The 20,081-nt window shown below is 55.3% G+C and overlaps 2 protein-coding genes across 2 annotated transcripts; both read right to left on the bottom strand.

Annotated features, from left to right (window-relative positions):
- Window positions 1-3,700: 3,700 nt before the first annotated feature.
- Window positions 3,701-11,768, bottom strand: ENO2 (enolase 2). Its single transcript, XM_045781302.2, has 12 exons — window positions 11,653-11,768; window positions 10,384-10,480; window positions 9,798-9,893; window positions 9,592-9,650; window positions 9,195-9,264; window positions 8,569-8,702; window positions 8,119-8,341; window positions 7,101-7,298; window positions 5,584-5,785; window positions 5,203-5,311; window positions 4,982-5,040; window positions 3,701-4,668 (listed from the first exon to the last, which is right to left on the bottom strand). The coding sequence occupies exons 2-12, from the start codon at window positions 10,466-10,468 to the stop codon at window positions 4,599-4,601; spliced, it is 1,305 nt and encodes a 434-aa protein (XP_045637258.1). The 5' UTR covers window positions 10,469-10,480; window positions 11,653-11,768; the 3' UTR covers window positions 3,701-4,598.
- Window positions 11,769-13,050: 1,282 nt separating this feature from the next.
- LRRC23 (leucine rich repeat containing 23) lies at window positions 13,051-17,699 on the bottom strand. The gene is made up of 6 exons (XM_045781315.2): window positions 17,302-17,699; window positions 17,107-17,216; window positions 16,404-16,657; window positions 15,610-15,740; window positions 14,880-15,016; window positions 13,051-13,340 (listed from the first exon to the last, which is right to left on the bottom strand). The coding sequence occupies exons 1-6, from the start codon at window positions 17,422-17,424 to the stop codon at window positions 13,067-13,069; spliced, it is 1,029 nt and encodes a 342-aa protein (XP_045637271.1). The 5' UTR covers window positions 17,425-17,699; the 3' UTR covers window positions 13,051-13,066.
- Window positions 17,700-20,081: the final 2,382 nt, after the last annotated feature.

The raw sequence follows: 20,081 nt of genomic DNA, 5'->3' as shown, positions 1-20,081 counted from the left end.
AGCGCGGAGGAACGGAGGAGAGAGGGGCCAGGAGGGAGACGCGAGGGAGGGAGCGCGAGGCAAGCTGCGAGGGGGGAGAGAGGGGGATCCGGAGAGGAGGAGGCGCTGTGCGAGTTGGCCGAGGCCGGCCGAGGGGGCTGGGGCGCGGGGAGGGGTTCGCCAAGGCGGAATGTGGGGAACCGGAGAGGGCTAGGTAGGAGGGGCTGTCGGTTGTAAGGGCAGAGAAGGGGGAGACTGGAGAAGTTTGGGGGCAGAGGGGTCTGTGGCAGAGAGGAAGTAGGAGGTTGTGGGTGTGTGGCAGAGATTGGTCTGATGGGGGTACATTGCGAAAATGGAGCTATGTGGGGGCTTTGGGGGCAGTGAGGTATGTGACAAGGAGGGGTGACTAAGGCTTGGGATGACAGCGCCTGTGGCAGACACGTAGCGGGAGAGATGGGGGCGATGATGAGGGAAAATGGGATGGAAGCTTGGGGTCATGGGGAGGGGAAAAAATTGTAAAGATGTAGACATACAGATGTGGATGAGGTTTCTGGATGAGAATTGTTTGGAGGTGATTGGTATTGGGAAAAGAATAGAGAACATAAGAGTGGGGGGGGGTGATGATGGAAAGCTGGAGAGAGTCCAGAGATGTCAGCATGGAGAGAAGGGGAAAGGTGAGCAACCTTAAGGGACCAAGGAGGTGGGGCCAGAGGCATATTCTAGGGGACCTGGGGTGCTGGGTGGGAAAGGAGTGGGGAGACGCCGGGATGGCTGGATTCTGGAGGTGGGGGATTTCCAAGAGAACTGAGGAGGGTTTCGGTTGGCTAGGCAAAGGTGGATAGAATGGGGTTGGGGTGGAGGGGGAAGTGGGTAAAGAAGATTAGAAGGAAATGTAAGATAAACAAGGCCTTTGGTGGTAGAAGGAGGAGGGAGGTCAGGATGGGAAAGACAAGAGTGGAGATGGGAAGGGAAAGCAGTAGAAGGAAATGATAGAAGTCAGGGAGGGCAAGCCCCCGTGTAGGGAGGGGATTAATTTATAGGAGCAGGACACCATCTTCAGGCCCTTCCGTCTGGTGGTGTCTCCATTTTCCTTCTCAAACCTGTTTGAAGTTACCACAGACAGTACTCTGGGCCACAGGGAAGGAATCCGGTGGGGATTAGGCTCAAGATGGAGCTAAATCCCTAGGTGCCCTGGTGCCCCAATCCCAGTCCTACTGTGGAGACAATCCCCACACCACCCCCAGACCACAGGTTCTTCCTTCAACCCTCCCCACTCTCCAAGCAGCCTGACTGTCAGCCAGCCAGCCATTTCCAGTCTTCAGCCTGAAGCCAGCACCCCCACCAGTCCACCACCAGTGTCTTCTTCTGGGCTGTCTCCCTGGCCCCACACCAAGCAGCAACATCTCCCAGGACAAAGGACACCAAGACACTGGGTGATTTTTGGCAGCTGAGATTGGGAAGGCCAGAGAATGGGAGGGAGAGAGGCTGGGAAACTGGAAGAGCTGGAGCTGGAGCCTGGATTGGGAGCCCTTACTAGCTCTCCAGATTGGGGGTGGGAGTAGGGCATGTGTGGGGCCAAGCCAGCTAGAGGCCAAGGATGGGCCCTGAATAGCAGGATCCCACCAGGCTTCTGGGAAGGAAGAAGTTGGATTTACAGCAACTCAGTGGGTTTTGCCTCATATTTTCTTGGGCCAGGTTCAGGCAAGTTCTGGGACTACCCAAAAGCTCTAGCGGATTCTAAAGCACTAGAGAACCTGAACAAGAAGCCTTCCTTGGCCTAGCAATGAATCACAACTCTTCTTCGTAGCCCCTGAATTGGTTGACCACTCACTTTTCTACCCCATGCCCACCTTCTTTATCCCTCAGGGCCTTCCAGAGACCAGGCCAGCTCCCTGTCCCCCTCTCCCTGGTGATCCCTGCCCTCCCTTCCTCTGTGCCCTTGAATGCTCCCCCCCTTCTCCCCACCCCCGCAACTTTGTTCCAAGACTCCTCCTCCTCACTCCCCATTGCATTTCCTCTCTTTCTGTTCTTCTCAGTTCAGTCTCCCACTGGGCCCCGGGCCCAGGCCCTTCCCAGCTCCCTTCTAGGCTGAGCTGTTCTCTCTCCTTTTTTAACCATGGAGGGATGGGCTAGGATGGTGACATACCTGAACCTAAAAGAAAAATTTAGGCAGTGGTAGGAACGGAAACTAAGAAGAGTCCGAGAAGCCAGGGCCTACCCCCACCAATTCCTCCACGACCTGAGGGCCAGGCTCACCATTCACGTTTGGAGTACACCACACACACACACACACACACACACACACACACACACACCCCACCATCCCACACCTCAGCTCCCTTTATGGCCCCAGCCCCCCACAACCCGCTGGTCTCCAGGCAACGGCACAAAGGGAAAATGGAGAGAGGGGCCCAGGAGGCCCTGACAGAACTAGCTGTAACCCAATCCAACCCAGTACCTGGGGGGTGGAGGGGTGGGGGGTGGGCATGGCTGCCAGAGAAGGCCACCTAGGAAGGAGGGAAGAAAGGGCAGAGGTAAGGAAATGTGGCTCCAACCAAAACAGTCTTTCGTCAGTCCAGGAGTTGGAGAAGAAAGATGACTATCGTGGACCCCAGAGAAAACTGAGAGGCCCAGAGAAAAGTACAGTGTGCCCCAAGGGGAACGGAAAGGGGCGCCAGGAGATAGGAGAGAAGGGAAAGATGAGCTGCCCACACTGAAGTTAAGAGGCATAGAGGAGCGGGGGAAGAAGCTCTTTGAACTGCAAATGGCTGAGGTGTCAGTGACACAGGAAGAACAGCGGAGAAATGGGTCCTGCCCATACAGGACGCAAGTCCTCTTCTAGTCCTGGAGCTGGGCAGGAGGGCAGAGAGCCCAGGACCAGAACTCAGAGTAGAAACAGTTTAGAGGCCCACAGAAGGGACAACCTTGAAATTCCTCCCATCCCACCCCTAGCTCAGGGTGAATATGGTGTCCCGCGGAACCTTGCCTCCCTCTAGTGGCCACAGCTCCCCATGTGTAGCCCCTACCTGCTGGGCTCTGCTCTGGATCCCAGCCCTGTGAGAGGGTTTCTCCTTCTGGGTGGTTCCTGGGCCCCTGTGTCAAAGTCAGTTGGGGCTCCACCATAGTGGGTCTCCAGCCACGCACTGGGGCCCTACTCACAGGCCAACCCAGCACTTGTGGTTCTGACTCTCCAGTTTACTGGAAGACTCCATTTCCTCAGACCCTCCTCTATGTCCCCTGCTTCCACTCTTCCCTCCCTGGTTCCCCATCTCGCAGGAGGTGATGCCCACGTGGTGCTGTGGCAGCCCAGAATGGCCAAGACAGTGTTGGGGAGAGGCCTAGATGGGAGCCGCTTCAGGCCACAGCTTTATCCCCTCATTTTGGTCAAGGCCCTCCAGGAATCTGAGAACACTTTGAACCCCTCTTCCTAAAAATGAGCACACACAAAATCTTTGACACTTCTAGCAATTCTCGGACTCCGGCCTGAGAACCCTTCATTCGCCTGGGTCCCAGAGCCAGACTGGCTGCTAGGAAGGCAGGGGCAACAGGGTCCCCACCTGGCCAGGGAGGGGTAGGCAATGCCATCGTCTCAGCCATACTTGTTTGGTTTCTTCCTCTTTCTGTGTGCTCCCCAGCTCAGTTATGCAGGTTCACCAACTTCCGGGTGCTCCGTCTTCTCTCCCCTCACATGGACTAGAGTAAGACTCCTCAGACAACAACACACTGTGATTCAGACTTTAATGGTGGTGCTCATTTCCACGCCACGGGGGGGTGGCAACTGTGGAACATGGCACAGGGGAGTGAGACATTGCTCTGGTGCAGCTGGAGGAAGAACAGGGAAGCCAGGGCTGAGGAGAGAGTTAGGGGGAAGAGTCCCCGGGCACATGGCCCCACCTCTGGACCGAGCCGGCTTTGGCTAAGGGCTGCTAGACACAAACGAGCTGATGGGCAAGGCCCTTTTCTGTTACCCTTCCCGTTCCAGCAAGACCTCCCAGCCCCAGGCCATCTCCGAATCTCGTCACATCTCACACACACACACACACACACACACACACTCTCTCTCTCTCTCTCTTTCTCTCTCTCTCTCTCTCTCACTCACTTCCGGTCAGGCCAGGTTTGGGCTCCCAAGTTATGGAGAAATGATGAATTAATTAAGAAGACGAATGAACAATAAATAAATAAATAACCCACTAAAGGCTCGGGCCAGGCATGACCACGCAGCCAGCACACCCCTCCACCTCAGCTCCCCGCGCTTCCTGGTTCCTACGCAACATGGAAAACGTCCGGAAGCGACACACGCAGTGACACACGGCCCCTCTCGATACGCCTCGCCAACCACCCCTGATGCACCTGTCCCAGACCCTGACTGTTCTTCCATGGACACCCTTCTAATCCTCAGTCCCGTGGCCAGTTTTTGAGGAGAGAGAATAGAAAGGACAGAGAAGTGGAGAGTGTGGAACCCGGAGGGGGGAGAGCACACAGCAGGGGCCGGACAAGCCAAGGAGCAGCGCAGCAGGTCAGCCAGGAGGTCCGGGGTGAGATGTCACAGAGCAGGACAGGAAGAAAGAGGTTCCAGGAGGATGGGAGAGGGGTTCCAAGTCTCCGGGCAAGGAGAGGGATCACAGCACACTGGGATTGCGGAAATTATGTCCAGCGAAGCGGGCTTCGTCCCCCAGCTCTTCTTCAATTCTGAGAGAGAGGAGCCAGAGAACAAAGAGTCAGGGAAGTGGGAGGCTCCTGCTTCTGTTTCTGAGGCCCCTGGCCTCCAAACCCATCACACCAGCTGCGTCTGTGTCCTGGCCCCAGCGTGGTCATCCCCTGGCTTTCCCATGTGACCTATGGGAGCCAGCGATCAGGCCATCAGTAGAGCCGTCATTCAAAACCAAGTATTTTCTGGATATCTACTGTTTTTCCAGGCCCTGGGTATCAGAGATGGGAGGATGGGCAAAACAGAGCTTTTAACCCGATGGGTCCCGGGCTCCCATCCCCCAGATGTCCTCACCTCATGAGCTGGTTGTACTTAGCCAGACGCTCCGAACGGCACGGGGCTCCAGTCTTGATCTGAAATACGCCCAAAGATAAGCAGCTCAGTGGCTGCCCCTTCATCTCCTAAAAAAACTTACACTCCCTTGACATTCTCCTGACACCCGCAAACACCTGGAAAGAAAGACCCACCCACCTGACCAGAACCCACTATTCCACAAAGATGTCCCTTGCACCCACCTGGCCTGTGCACAGCCCCACCACCAGGTCGGCGATGAACGTGTCCTCAGTCTCTCCTGAGCGATGACTCACCATGACCCCCCAGCCATTCTCCTGGGCCAGCTTGCACCTGCAGCCACACACCAGCACTGAACCCCAGTCCCTCACACCAGGCACTCCCTTCCCAGCCCCAACACCGGTCTATGTCAAGAAACGCCTGGCAGGAAGCTCTCTGGAAGGGGCAAAGGGCATGGGGTGGAGGAGGGCAGAACCAAAAGAGCCGGGAAAGTGACCGCAGGTTCCCCGCTCTCTTCAGTATCTGTGCCAGGACGAGGCTGGGAGCACTTGCTGGAGAGGTCCTGTAGAAACGGGCTGGATCGGGGAGAGCCAGGGGACACTCACGCTTGGATGGCTTCAGTGACCGAACCGATCTGGTTGACCTTGAGCAGCAGACAGTTGCAGGCCTTTTCCTCCACTGCCCGCTCGATACGCTTTGGGTTGGTCACGGTCAGGTCATCACCCACAATCTGGATCCCTACATTGGCTGTGAACTTCGACCAGGCAGCCCAATCATCCTGGTCAAAGGGGTCCTCAATGGAGACCACTGGAGGGAGAGCAGGAGGGGCTGCTGACCCTCCCTGGGGCTCTGCATCAGGCAGAAACGCCTCCCCCATGGTTCCCTGAAATGGACAGATCCCCTGGCAAACTGAGCCTGCCCATCCTTGCTTCCCTGCCTCCAAGATGAGCCTAGCCCCGATTCTTACCTCGATTCTTTCAGAAAACCTACCAGGGGCGCCTGGGTGGCTCAGTCGGTCGAGTGTCTGACTCTTGGTTTTGGCCCAGGTCATGATTTCGGGGTTGTGGGATCGAGCCCTAGGTCGGGCTCCACACCCAGCATGGCGTCTGCTTAGGATTTTTCCCTCTTCCTCTTCCTCCCCCTCTGCTCCCCACCCCCCGCCCACCACGGTCTCTTTCCCTCTCAAATAAATAAAATCTTTAAAAGAAAATAAATGGGAAAGAAAGAAAAAAAGAAAGAAAAGAGAGGCGCCTGGGTGGCACAGCGGTTAAGTGTCTGCCTTCAGCTCAGGGCATTATGGGATCGAGCCCCACATCAGGCTCTTCCACTATGAGCCTGCCTCTTCCTCTCCCACTCCCCCTGCTTGTGTTCCCTCTCTCGCTGGCTGCCTCTATCTCTGTTGAATAAATAAATAAAATCTTTGAAAAAAAAAAAAAGAAAGAAAGAAAAGAAAAGGAAAGGAAAGAAAAGAAAGGAAAAGAAAGCCTTCCAAAGACCAAGGGTTCAGAGTCTTTCTCAAAAGACTCTCACTCTTTTGCATTTTCCCACTTTCATTCCCAGGAAGCTTTTCCTCAGTGCTATTCTAAATCCTTCATTCTGCATTTATGTCTACTTTCTCTTGCTCTGTCTCAGGGAAATGGAAACCAGCTTCCTCCCTGCAGGGGTCACAGCCCTTGGGTCACAGGCTTGGAGAGCTCCTCGGCTCCTCGTCAGCCTTCCTGTTCTACTCCCACAGCGCCTGCAGCTCCACTCAGCACCCACAACTTCATCAGTCAAAAACACTGATACGTACAAGTTCCCTGCTGGGCCCCACCACCCTCTCACCATCGCTGGTTCCTTCCAAGGCCCTCCCCATGATCCCGGTAGCTTTGGAACACACAACTTTAATCAGGACACAGGTAGATAAAACAGATTCACCATGGGTACCTGCATATTTAAACTACCTACAAAATCCTGTCTCTGCAGGAGGCTCCTTCCCTGCCCCTCACTCGGCCCTGATTCTCAGGCTCTTCTTAGACCTGCCACCTGAGACAGCGCCCCATACGGGCCAGAGTTGCCCCACACGTCCCTGTCTGCCCCTTGACCCTCGTGCTGCCCTCCCTCCCACACCCCTTGTTCTCACCAGGATAGTCCCTGACAAAGTCCTGGTAGAGGGCCCCCAGCTGGTCCCCAGTGATGTATCGGGAAGGATCGGCAGGAGACTTGAAGTCCAAGTCATATTTGCCATCACGATGAAACTCCGAGGCAGCAACATCCATGCCAATGACAATCTTTTCTGTGTAGCCAGCCTTGTCGATGGCTTCCTTCACCAGCTCCAGGGCTGGGGATGGAATACAGTGAGATTACTAGCAGAAAGGGTGGGCAAAGAGGAATGAGAGTAAGAAAGAAATTCAGAGCCCAGGCGGAGGACTGTTGCTGGTGGGCTTTTCCCCAGGGCTGGGAAGAGCAGGCCATCTTCTAGGAAGGCAGAGGAATGCAATTCTGTTCATCACAGGTTGTTTGTAAATAGCTATCATTTATTGAGAGCTAACTATGTCCCCTAAGTACAATGATGCCAAGAGGTAGATACTGTTATTATTCCCATTTTACAGATAAGAAAGACAAGCACAGAGAAGTTAAGTAAGAAAGATCACCAGCCAGTAACTCTTCAAGTCAGGGTTCAAATAGAGGCAATTTGAACTCTCAGCCACTTCCTGTTACTGTTTTTATTCACCATACGGCTCCTGCCAAGGCAGAGAAAAACTAGGGATCTCAGAGGCCTGAGAGGTTGGCGTGGAAGTGGGATAGACTTAGAATAGAATCCCTAGAGTATGGTATATCTCATCAAACTGAGAGCCCTATGAAGTTCAAGTCCAGGATGGACCCTACGAGTCACCTAGACCACCTCCTAGCATTCTCAGGGACTCCAGTAAGAACTTACAGTCGCTAACAGGTCTGGCTGGGCAGGTGAAGACTGTCCTCATAGGCCTGCATGTGAATGTGGCAGGCCCTCTGGGACCCAGTCCCAGGACTGGCACCACTTTGAGCTAGCTCAAGGGCCTCCCACTCATACTCCTCAGGACCTGGTGAAGTGTGTGGCCCTTCCTGATGTCCCAGGACAGACTGACACTTAAAGCAGGGAGTGGGGCTCCTGGCCTCACCTTCACTGTTCTCTAGGATGTTGGGGGCAAAGCCGCCTTCGTCTCCCACATTGGTGGCATCCTTGCCGTACTTGTCCTTGATGACCCCCTTGAGTGTGTGGTAGACCTCCGCCCCGAGTCGCATGGCATCCCGAAAGCTCTCAGCGCCCACTGGGAGGATCATAAATTCCTGCATGGCCAGCTTATTCCCAGCATGAGAGCCACCATTGATCACATTGAAGGCCTGGGGGCCACAGGACAGAAAAGTCACAAAGCACTTCCCTCCTTCACCCCTGGAGAGTGTTAACCCAAGAGCCCAAATCTGCCCCAGCTTCCCAGACTCAAAGTCTCCTGTACCCATCCTTTCTCTTTAGCTGCCTCCATGCACTTTCCCCCCATCATTCCTCACAAAGTTTCATGCTCCCCCACCCCGCCCCTGGGAGAGGCCCAGGCAGGGTGGGCAGGGCTCACCGGCACGGGCAGGATGAGGTCCGAGTTTCCAGCCAGCTGAGCAATGTGGCGGTATAGGGGCAACTCCCGCTCGGCTGCGCCTGCCTTACACACGGCCAGGGACACACCCAGGATGGCATTGGCCCCAAACTTGGCTGGGAGATTACAGAGGAAGGCACTGAGCAAAAATGTCCCCTGTCTTTTCGAGCCCTGGCCTCCACCTGTACTCCCCAAAAGGAGGCAGTAAAGGAGACCCCCTCCTCCCTCTCCACTCCTGCAACACCTCATCAGTGCCCTCCTGAAAATAGTGAGGAAACACACACACGCACACACACACGCACACACGCGCGCGCAACGTGATGGGAAAGGGCAGAGGGCTCCACCTATTTCTAAACATCCTGAGACCACAGACTATCTCCTGCCAGCTTGCCCTCTTCATGATGAGAAGAAGTTCTTCCTTCTGTCTAATGTCACTCCCTCCCACTGCAGTTAAATTCATCTTCTCTTATTCTGGCTTCGGGAGGAGAATGAAAGATGGGCTAAGTCATTACAGTCCTTCCTAAGGAAGCCCCCCCAAGCGCTCCACACTGTCTGCTCTACATGTCCTCCCCCTCCCGCCTCCCCACTTTCTCCCAGCCCCGGCTTACACTTGTTCTCAGTCCCATCCAGCTCCAGCATCAGGTTGTCCAGCTTCTCCTGCTCCACCACAGAGAGGCCCTGTGAGCAGAGCCACCATCACCCCAGGCCAGCATGGAGGCTGGGCCCTAAGGCGGAGGGCCCCACCCGTTCACACATAGGTTCACCTCTGACCAGGGCTCCTGGGAGAACAGCCTGTTTGGATTAGGGGACCTGAACCCCATGGAAGCAGGGGGCAGTCAAAGAGTCTTCCCACCCTTCCCTTGGTAACCATGATTCCCAAGAGGCAGACCTTTCTCTCTTTGCTCCCTCCTCCCCTAATCTAGGATTCCTTCCAGGACCCTGGTCCTGCCCACCAGTGCCCCCCACCCCCTCCACGCCCAGCCCCCAGCAAAGAGTGGGCCTCACTGAGCTGATGAGGGCAGGAGCGATGGTGGTGTTGATGTGGTCCACTGCCTTCAGGACACCTAGGGAGAGGTGGGGAGGCCAGACTGGGTCAGGCTGGAAGGGGCCAGACGTGGGGGGCATGCAAGAAAGCAGTCGGGGACTGGTGTGAGGTAATAAGAGTATAAAGCTGAGGGATGGGAGAGCCTGGAAAAGAGAAAAGGCCTCACCTTTGCCTAAGTAACGCTGTTTGTCCCCATCCCTCAGCTCCAGAGCCTCATAGATCCCAGTGGAAGCTCCACTGGGCACCGCAGCCCGGAAAAGACCTGGGAGAGGAACATGAAATAAGGAGGGGCACAGAAGGATACTACAGGGCCCAGGGATCCCTTCAGCCTTCCTGCTCCTAACTGCCTGCCACATCCAGTCACATTCCCAGGCTGCTCTCTAACACACACACACACACACACACACACACACACACGCACACAGAGGGGCCTCCTCATCTGCCCAGCTGAGGTCCCACATGCACGAGGAGGAACCCACACACACGAAGCTATGCAGGCCGCACACACATGCACACATGCACGCAGGTGCACACACAGACGTGCAGAGGCATGGTATGTCCCATACACTAAAACAGGACACAGAGATTGCCCTATCCTGGCTCCCCTGGACAAAGAGGTCCCAACCCCCATAATCCAGGCTTGTAAGCCTGGCCCAGCACCCCATCCCCACTGGGAATCAAGGCAGCTTCCCCTCCAGGGCCAGGGGACACGGGGCCGAGGGCTGTAGGAAGACCCAGGCCCTGCTCGCTACCTCTGGCAGTGTGGAGATCCACCTCCACCGTGGGATTCCCACGGGAGTCCAGGATCTCTCGGGCCCAGATCTTCTCTATCGACATGATGGCTGAGATCTTGCGTGGAAGGGAAGGAAGGAGAAAGATAAGAGGTTTAGAGAGGTGGAGCCTGATCAGTGGGCGGGGCTACAGGCTGGGAGGAATGGGAAAGAGGTTACTGCAGTGGGTGGGGGGTGGGGAGGAGCTGGCTGCAGTCCTGGCTTTAGAAGGGATCCCCCCCCACCCCATAGGGGAGAGAAGGTCAATGCAGTGAGGAAGGGGAGGTCACTGCAGTGGGGGGCGGGGTAGAATCAAACGGTGAGAAGGGAGGACTCCGCAGTGAGGAGGGAGGGGCACTGGCAGAGATTCCCTGGCCCCCTCAGTAGCTCCAGCAGCCGACTGGTGGGCTTCCCCCAGATCTCAGAGTGTAATGGCTGCCAGCCTTGCATTTCTCCTTGGAGCCAAAAAGAAGATGGGCTATCTGGGCAGCTGGGGCCTCTCCTCCAGAGCCCCCATCCCAGACAACTTAACACCCCAACCCCCACTCCAAGATCCCAGTCCCTCTCCCAAACATATGGCCCTCCTCTTCCCAAGAGATGTACAGTACAGAAGTCTGGGGAGAGGGTCCTGAGGAAGCCCTCAGTCCCTGGGGGGTGAGCGGGGAGGGAGAAGAGATCTGGGGGGAGAGGCAAGGCTGGGCCCATCCTCCCCGTCCCCAACCCCCCCCCCCCAGACAAATACTCCCCTCCTCCCATCCCTCCCCCGTGCAGCAGCGAGAGGTAATGTAAAAGGAGAGAGGCACTGTGGGGGAGGAGTGGGAAAGAGGGGAGTCTAGAAGTCTAGGGATGCTGAGGAATGGGAAGAGAAGACATTTCCCCAGATGAAAAGCCAGGGGACGTGTCAGGATAAAACTACACTGCCGGGGGAGACCCCGAACCTAACATCGACAGAACCCGAGGCGAAGAGGGGCGTGGGGAGAGTAAAGGGTCAGGCAAGGGTAGAGAAAGGCGCAGTTAGAGAGAAACAGGTGCGGAGAGGCCTGGCGCCCCAGTGAGGAGGGGGCGACAGCCAGAATCCGAGAGGAGCGGTCCCAGAAGGCCGGGGAGGGAGGGTGCCCGGGTTGGTGCGAATGACGGAGCAGGTGCGCAGCGCCTCAGGGCGAGAGGTGCGCGCAGGCTAGGGGAGAGGGCGAGGGGCGCGGCGGCTAGGGGAGGGGGCTGGAGGGGCGCAGGGGCCGGCCGGGGCTTCACCTCGGGGCTGCAGACTCAGCCTGTGGCGGTGGCGGCGGCAGTGGCGGCGGCGGCGGCGGCGCAGAGAGAGCGGGAGTGGTGGCGGCGGCGGCTGCGGCTCCCGGGCGGCGGGCGGGGGGCGGGCGGGGGGCGGCGCCGATAGGGCCGGGCGGGCGCATGTGACCCGGAGCCCCCGATGAGTCAGGAGCCTCCGGCGGAGGAGCACGTAGGAGCGCGGGTGGGGGGCCGATGGGGGGGGCATGGGGGTGCTAGGAGGAGAGCGATGGGGGAGGGGCTGGGGGCGACCCAGGACTTGAGGCCCGGCACCCGCGCGCGCTCACACCCACGCCCCGCTCCTCTGAAAAATAACAGGCACAGCCTCACGCCAGTGAAGCCCATGACAGACTTGGTGTCTCACAACCCCGGTCCGACACAAGAGTATCAAAATGTCTCTTTATTTGAACACCAAACTGCCTGGCACACCCAGCCGCCTCGCCTCCGCAGCTCCTCTGCAGCCAGCCCTGCAAGCATCCCCTGGGCCCATGCAGGCCCACCACCTACATCTGCCTGAGGGCCCCCCAGCGCGCGCGCGCGCGCGCGCGCGCGCGTACACACACACACACACACACACACACACACGCACACGCACACAGGTTCCGGGCAGGGCTCAGGCCCACCCAGACGCTGCCCAGGTGCCCATTACAGAGGCTGGGCGGCAGGCTGTGACGAATTCCCAGGGCTGGGGCAAGAGAAGGCACGCTCTGGCTCAGGATGAGGGGTGTGAATGCGGCCGCACCGCTCCCTGCCAGTCTTCTCAGGTCTTGGGACCAGTGTCTTTGATCTCCTGGAGGAAGAGGGCAGAAGTAAAGCCCCGGGCCCTCCTGCGTTCCCCTTGCTTCCTGTGCCCGGGTCCAGAGTGCCCAGTGGCCACACTCCCCTGGGCTGGTCTCAGTCTCCATCTGCCTCATCCTGCCCTCCTTTCTTCCCCCCACCCCTGTTTCCTGTTATTTTTAGCTTCAGATTTTTAGTGCAAGATCTTCCTCCCCTGCCTCCTCTTCTAGGCCCAGCTTCCATCCTCAACCACCACCTCCGCCCTCCACCCCCACCTCCCACACGGCACCCCAGACCTGTCCTTTCCAGCTGAGCTTCATGCAGTCACCCCACACCGGCATCTCTGCCGGCCACCCCAGTTCTCTTCCTGACTGTTTCTCTCTAATGTATCCTCCTAAGCCTTTTCCCCTCTGGTCCTTTGTCCTCACCCCAAGACACCCCCTGACTCCTAAGCCGGGTCTCTCCAAGGTTCTCCTCACTCGCCATACCCCTTCCTCAGCCATCTCCTCCTATATAGCAACTTCTCTTGCCCCATCTGACAGACCCTTGGCCTCCTCTTCCTGCTCCCTGTCCGCTTCCTTACTGTCCTTGGGGGCTCAAAGAGCTACATGGATGGCAGCTCCAGTTCGGAGTTGTGCTCAGCGTCAGCCTCCTGCTCCTGGGTCTCCTTCAACCTCTGACGGATCTCCTCAGCGTCAGCCCGCTCCTCCTCCTCGTAGAAATCTTTATCCAGGCGTTCGAGGTGTGCTATCTGCACCAGGGCCTCCTGGCGGTAGTCCTTCTCATCCGTACACGGGTTGTCCAACAGCACCAGGGCTCGCAGCTTGGGCAGGTCCCGAAGCTTGGCTAGCTCCCCCAGCTGGGTCACCATGTTGCTCCTGCCGGTGGGGTCAGGAGAGATTCACCCCGGGGGGAATAATGGGCTTTGGGGTGCCCCACTGCCAGGAAGAAGGCCCCTGGGGGAATCTCCCGCTGGGTTCCAGTTTCCCTAGAAACACTGCCCCTGTGGGTTAGCTTGCTCAGCAGAGCCAGATAGCACAGCAGAGCCAGGGTGGTCCAGCCCTCTCCAGTCCTGCCTCTGCCCTTCCAGGACCCCGTGAGCGCCACAGTCTGTTCCGCACGGCGCTGGTCCTATTTCTCCTTTTGGAGCAACAAAGCTAGGTCTGTAGTTGGAGAGAAGGGGGAGATCTCCCTTGCAGGGTCAAACTTCTTGTGTGTCAGTCGTACCTAATCAAAGGTGAGAAAGGAGGACCCAGGCCAGTGGAGAAGGAACTGGGATCAGAGCTCATGGAGGTGGGTGCTAAGTTGGCGCTGCCCTCAGGAAGGAGCTAGAGCTAGGGATGGTCTGCAGCCTCCTGGCAGCGTCATCTAAACTGTCTCATTGTACAGTATGTTTCTTTTCAGGTTCTTGCCTCGTGCCTTTATGAAATCAGGTTTAATTGTTTCCACCTTAGTCTCAATGGAGGGGACTAAACCTCACAGAGTCTCTCACTGGCAGCACTCCATGCACTTTGCACTGGACTGTCCTGTGCATTGTGGGGGAGGGGGGGCTTAGCATCTGTGGCCCTAGAGGCATTTCCCAGTGATTGAGATACCTCTTCCCCCCTACCCTTACTTTCAAACAACCCAGTTAGCAGCCATTGAGGAGGGTCTGTTATCTCCATCTAGACCATTAATAGGAAAAGAGCACCCCCCACAACCCTACCAGACCAGAAGCCACGGCAGGAATTAGGAGCTCCAAGGTGCAACCATTTCTCCCTACTTGGGAGGTTCTCATTCCTTTGCCAGCTTTGAGGATTTGGCCACATTGACTAAGGAGGCAGTTACCTTACATCTTGCTTAAAGAAACACACAAAATCCTCCATCAGACAAGGGTTCCTGAAAGAAAATCCCCCCTGACCAATCCCCAGTGTCTTTCTATCTAGAGATTTTCTTTCAAATACTCTTTTCTCCTCAAATAAGAGCACATCTTACGTTTTTATATCAGTAAGGAAGCCATGCCTTACAGGTGGGGCTCAGGAGAAGAGAAGCAGGAAAAGGGAAGGGAAATGGGGGTCCAGGAGATGGAGAAGGGCAGAAGAAATTTACACTGAATAGGACCAAGAAAAGAGACTTGGAGCCAGACTGTGAGTCCCTTGAGAACAGGGTCCAACTCTGATCCCTTTAGATGTTCCCAAAATACAGCACCAAGCCTGGCACATAGCACGCTCTCAATAACTGTGGATTGAGTGAATAAAGATGCAGGGGTCCAAGGCTATATACAGTAAGGAAAGGAGGGGTAAAGATCAGGATGGCGGATGAGGGGAGAGTCTAGGAGCAGACTCGGATTGGGGGTTTGGGGTCAGGGATGAACATGGGGTCAGAAGCTGCTCCTGGTCCAGGGTAGGGACAAGGTGGGACCTGGAAGGGGTGCATACCGCAGGTTGAGATACTGTAGCGATGTCATTTCCTTGGAGAAGCCACTCAGAGTTTCAATCTGGTTGTCTCGAAGATGCAGGGTGGTGAGATTGCTTAGGTGTTCCAAGCCCTCCACCTTCTTTAGCATGTTCTGGGCCTAGCCCCCGGATACAGCACATAGAGCGGGAGAACGTAGCAGGGACAGGGAAGAGAAGTCAGAGATGCAGGAAACGTAAGAGTGGAGACGGAGGGGTGCAGGAGGGGAGTGGAGGTGGGTAGAGACGGGTGTAGACGGTAAAGAAGTCTAGGAGAAGCTGCCAGTCCAGAGAAAGGTCAGCAGGATCCCCTACTGCTCATCCCACCAAAGCCAACTCCAATTAGGAGGAGATGCTGCAACCCACCCGAGGCCCACGAGCCCCCACTGCTCCACTGAGGAGAAATAGCTCCAGCACCATCCCAGACGGAAGCAACTCAAGAGTCAAAAAGACTGAACGGTCAAGTGGGTCCTTAGCCCGATATCTGTACCTCAGTTACGGCAAAGTATGCTACCACCTGTACCAAAGCAAACTGTCTCTATTCCCAGGTATTATGTGTTATCAGCCCTGCTAGGTAGGAAGGGCTCAGTAAACGATACCAAATGATCATGATGACGATGAGGTTAGCAGCTGAGCCTACGAGAAGCCAGGCACCCTAGCCCCCAGAGCAGTGCCCTCTTCCCCGCACCAACCACCCTCTAACCCAGTGAGCTACCAGGAAGAGGTTCTTCAGCCTAGGAAGGTTGATTCCCAGGGTACTGTCCAGCTGGTTCCCCCGAAGCTCCAGTGTGTGCAGGCTGGTCAGCTTTTGGGGGTCCAGACCCGTCACCCTGCGGATGCGGTTCCCTAAGGAGCGGGAGGGCGGTAAAAGCTCACAGCGTCGCTCCAAACGTTCAGCAGTCGAGCCTGAATGTTGGGAGCCTCTGCATCACTCCCTTCCTCTAATGCGAGGTGGCTATGAGGAGGGACAGCTCCACACTTGACACCTCTGGGGCCCTGGGGCAAGTGGTCTGGGAGTCCAAAGGCCACATGGACATGTCCATCCATGCCTTTGAGGAGTGAATGAAGAGTGCCCAGCAGCCCACAAGCTTAACCCCTTCTCCTCCCTCAAATCTTTGCTCAGATGTCAGCTTCTCACCGATGCTTGTCCTAACCAACCCGTTTGAAGTTACCACCTGTGCCCCTACCTAGTCCCTTTATCCTAACCTTTTTTCCACAGCACATATCTCCTCTTCACGTCGTACATAAATTTACTTATTTATTATGTCCATTGGTGGCTGTTTGTCTCCCCTGACTAGAATGTAAGCTACATGAGACTAGGGATTTTGTTTTGTTCAGTGCTACATGTCCAGCATATATGAATGTCATAGTGAATCATAAGGGCTGTCTGAATGAATGAACGAACGAATGAAGATTTCCGTGTGGCACAGCCAAAGACCACACTGCCCACTTCTGTTGGCCCCAAGCTAAGAAGGAGAGAAGCTTGTGTAGCCGGACCTAAGGACCCACCTTTGAGATCCAGGATGCCCAGACGAGGGTGAGAGATGCCCTCGGTGTCAGTGATCTGGTTATAGGCAAAAGTGGCAATCTGCAGGTAGGGCAGTTCGTTCAGGTGGGCGCTCCTCAGATTGTTGCCATCAGCCTTGAGCCACAGCAGGTGGGTAAGGTAATTGAGTGGGGACAAGTCTGTGAGGTGGTTCTCAGAAACATCCACATAGCGCAGATGGATGTAGGAACGCAACAAGAAGATGTCTGTCAGGTCCCTAGGAGACGGCCGAGGCCAGAGGTAGGGGTAAGAATCCAGCAAGGACTGGCAGAGAAATTGAAGCAGAGGGCAGTGTGGAGACGGCTTGTAATGCAGGGAACAATGGGTGACTGATCGATGGGAGTGGTGAGGAAGCCGGAGGGAAGGTAGGGCTCTTCACAGGGAGCAGGGACTTCTGGCTGCCAAGAAGAGCCGAGAACTGACCCTCCGAAGGACAAGAGAAGGAGTCCAGTAGGAATCCCCTGACAGACCCTCACAGCCTCCAATGCCCCAGGCCAGCTCTGATACAGGGAGTCACAGGGCTCCCGAAAAGTAAATTCCATCCTTCCCTTCCACTGGCCAAGGTAAGGGAGATCCAAACTTCCAGCAGCAATAGCCAGGCATGAGGGTGAGAAAGGAGATTGTGCCCCACAACTTCAGCCCTCTTCTGGTCCCCCATAAGCACACCTCTCTTTAACCTCCAGCTTGACATAAGCGTGAGCCAGTCCATTGCCCGTCTTACAGAGCAAAGAAAGCCCTTCCTTCATCATGTCCTCCGTGAGGGGGGTGGGCATCCACTGCAAGAGGAAGGGAAGTCAGGCATCCCTTTCCCAAGCCAACCTCTCCCTTAGCCTTAGCACCCCACCGTTTCCAGGCTCTCACTTCCTCTGAGTACTCTTCTCCCTCCTTCCTGTAGTCCTCCCACTCCTCCGTCTCCTTCTCATCATCTTCCTTTTCCAGATCGTCCTGGTCTGGCTCGAAGTCTTCCAGCTCTTCATCTGACATCTTTCTTCGCTGCTGAAGGGTCTGAAGTGAGAGACCAAGCTCAGTGCCCCTTCCGAGAAAGAATGTGTCCTCAGCTCTGGCCAACCCTCAGCTCCCTCGCCTCCATCGACAGGGTGCCCTTCCCATCACCCCTGACCTCCTCCCAGGGCGCTTCCCTCCTTATCCCTGTGAGCATCTCATTTTGACTCCCAGCCTCCACTTCTGACTTCCCACCAAGGACCTCTCTCCCTTCAGGATGCCTTCCCAGGCCTTTCCGGACCTTCACAGGGGCTCCAACTGTCTTCTAGCAGCTCCGCCTCCCTGCTTCCCGGGCTCCCCTCTCCCCACGTCTTCCCACCTCCCCCCTCAGCCACGTTCTGCTACCAACCTCCTACACCCCTCCCCTCCCTTCCATCCCCAACCCTTGCTCCACTCATTTCTTTTCACTTTCCCACCCTGTCTAACCCCATTTCCCCGCCCCTCTGGGGCACCAGACTGACGCCCTCTCCAACCCTCCCACCCAATCCTTCGCAAAGGGGCCCGGACCCAAGTTCTGCTCTACTGAAAATGAGGGTCCGGGGAGGGTCGTGGCCCCCGACCGGGAAAGAGTGTTCTGGAAGAGGGGAAAGGCGGAAGGAGGCGTTGTGTACTGCTGTTATGGCAACGAGGGGGCGGGACAGTTGGCTGCTTCAGCGGCGCAACCGCTGAGAGGAGGACCGCGAGGGGACCGCGACAAAACGACGCGAATATCCGCCCCGGAGCACGTGGACCACTAGTCGCCGGGTAGGGAGGCCAACCTCCCAGTCCTATTAAGTAAGTGCGTTAATTGGCCGAGGGCAAAAAGCACTGGGTGGGGCTTGGAACAGAGCCGTAGGGGGGGGGAGATGGGCGGGGCTACGCGGAAGTCACTCAAGACGTTAAAGGGACCGCACATCCTCAAAGCAAAAGTATTGTGACTTCAAAAGAAACAAGCTCTGAAGCTTAAGGGGGAAGAGGAGCAGGAAATACCAAGGTCTGCGGTCTGCTTTCTACCCCCACCCCAGCCCTGCGCTTAGCTGACTTTTGGAAGGTGGCTTGGTGGAGTGGAAGGAGCCCTGGCCAATGTATCTTAAGACCTGGGTTGGAGTCGGCAGATCTGCAGTTTACTAGCAACTTACCTAAGACTACTTTCTCGTCTGTAAAATAGGCTTAGCTACACCAACTGACAGGGTTCGAGTGTGTGTGTAATCTATGCTAATACACAGTAGATTGCTAAACCCAGTTTGGGAGCATTTCGCTTTTCCTTGTATCCTGCACTGGTTTGATGTAAACCTTTTAGGTGCGAGTAAGGGAGAAAATCCACCAAGTGCCCACTGAAATACTCCTCATCCAGCGTTGTTAGGAAGACACCAAGGCCTGACAGAGCCATACCCAGGCACTCGGGTCTGTGTGACTTGTTGGAGGACATAAAAGAGAAGATTCAACAAATACTTCCGGAGAGTTTATGCCAGATACTGTGTGAGATGCCTTCACAAGTGATTGAATGTTTATGCCAGTCCTGTGAGACAGATATTTGAAAGAAGAGGAAACTAAGGCTCAGGGTGGCTAATATTTATGACACAATTCCTGCCAGGAGAAAGGAAGATAGTACCAATCTTATGGAATCTAATATAAATAAAACAATTAGGCAACAAGGTAAGATATCATGATTGTTAAATTGTGGGTTACAGACTTTATATAACATGCAAAGTGATCTGATGGAAGATGTGGTGGCTGGAGATCAGGACCTTTTACCTCCTGTCCTGTCCAGCTTGGATAATACAGTTAATAGACAAATCTGTTCACTTGATGTCATGGAACTAGGAGGGGCTGTAGAGTCAGAGACACCAGGTTCAAAACTGTACCATTTATTAGCTATGTGTTCCTCAGCAGCTTATATAATTTTACTGAGGTTTAATTTTCACATTTGTGAAATGGGGATAAAAACGTCCACTTCCATAAGGATTCTTAGAAGGTTAAAAGAGACAATGTGTGTTAATTGCCTTGCATTTAATTGACCCTCAGTCAGGATCTCCCTGCCCCTCCCCACCTCTTGTCTGTTTCCTCAGTCCTGGGATTGTCCTGAGGAATAAGAAAGGAAACAACGTGAAAACACTCTGGAAGTTTAGAAATTCGAAGCCAATGAACCAGACAGACTGTATTGTGGGAGTGGGAAAGGAAAAGTCCAGGTGGTTTGATTAGCTAGAGGGAAAGGCTCTGATTTTCCTTGGCCCAGAAGAAAGAAGACATATTAGGTGGGAAGAAAAGACATGACAGAAGGATTAGGAAAGTATCATTGAGCCTACTTTTTTTATTTTATTTTATTTTAATTTATTTGACAGAGAGAGACAGCGAGAGAGGGAACACAAGCAAGGGGAGTGTGAGAGGGAGAAGCAGGGAGCCCGATCCCAGGACTCTGGGATCATGACCTGAGCCGAAATGCCCTAAGGCTGAGCCACCCAGGTGCCCCATTGAGCCTACTTTTATTAAGTGCTTACTCTGTGCCAGGCTTTAAGTACTGGGCGCTCAAGGACAGTAAAACGGTTCCTATTATCTGGAGCCTCACAATCCACTGACAGGGTTAAGTAAACGAGTAATTCAATATAATAAGACAGATGTTATAATAATGATACCCAACACTTGCAGAGCTTTTACTGAGT

The sequence above is a fragment of the Ursus americanus genome, chromosome 25 (genome assembly GCF_024610735.1).
Source record: "Ursus americanus isolate L20-20 chromosome 25, mUrsAme1.1.p, whole genome shotgun sequence".
NCBI classification, from domain to species: domain Eukaryota; kingdom Metazoa; phylum Chordata; class Mammalia; order Carnivora; family Ursidae; genus Ursus; species Ursus americanus.
This window is presented reverse-complemented; position numbering and strand designations above follow the sequence as displayed.

Excerpts from the sequence above, each read along its gene's own strand:
- LRRC23 (XM_045781315.2), bottom strand. The coding sequence starts at position 17,424 with ATGTCAGATGAAGAGCTGGAAGACTTCGAGCCAGACCAGGACGATCTG. Across the intron at positions 15,741-16,403 it reads GGGCATCCTGGATCTCAAAG|GGAACCGCATCCGCAGGGTG; the intron begins GTGGGTCCTTAG and ends CCCGCTCCTTAG. Across the intron at positions 13,341-14,879 it reads CTACAGTATCTCAACCTGCG|GAGCAACATGGTGACCCAGC; the intron begins GTATGCACCCCT and ends CCCCACCGGCAG.
- ENO2 (XM_045781302.2), bottom strand. The coding sequence starts at position 10,468 with ATGTCGATAGAGAAGATCTGGGCCCGAGAGATCCTGGACTCCCGTGGG. Across the intron at positions 9,894-10,383 it reads GGATCTCCACACTGCCAGAG|GTCTTTTCCGGGCTGCGGTG; the intron begins GTAGCGAGCAGG and ends TTCCTCTCCCAG. Across the intron at positions 4,669-4,981 it reads AAGTACAACCAGCTCATGAG|AATTGAAGAAGAGCTGGGGG; the intron begins GTGAGGACATCT and ends CCTCTCTCTCAG.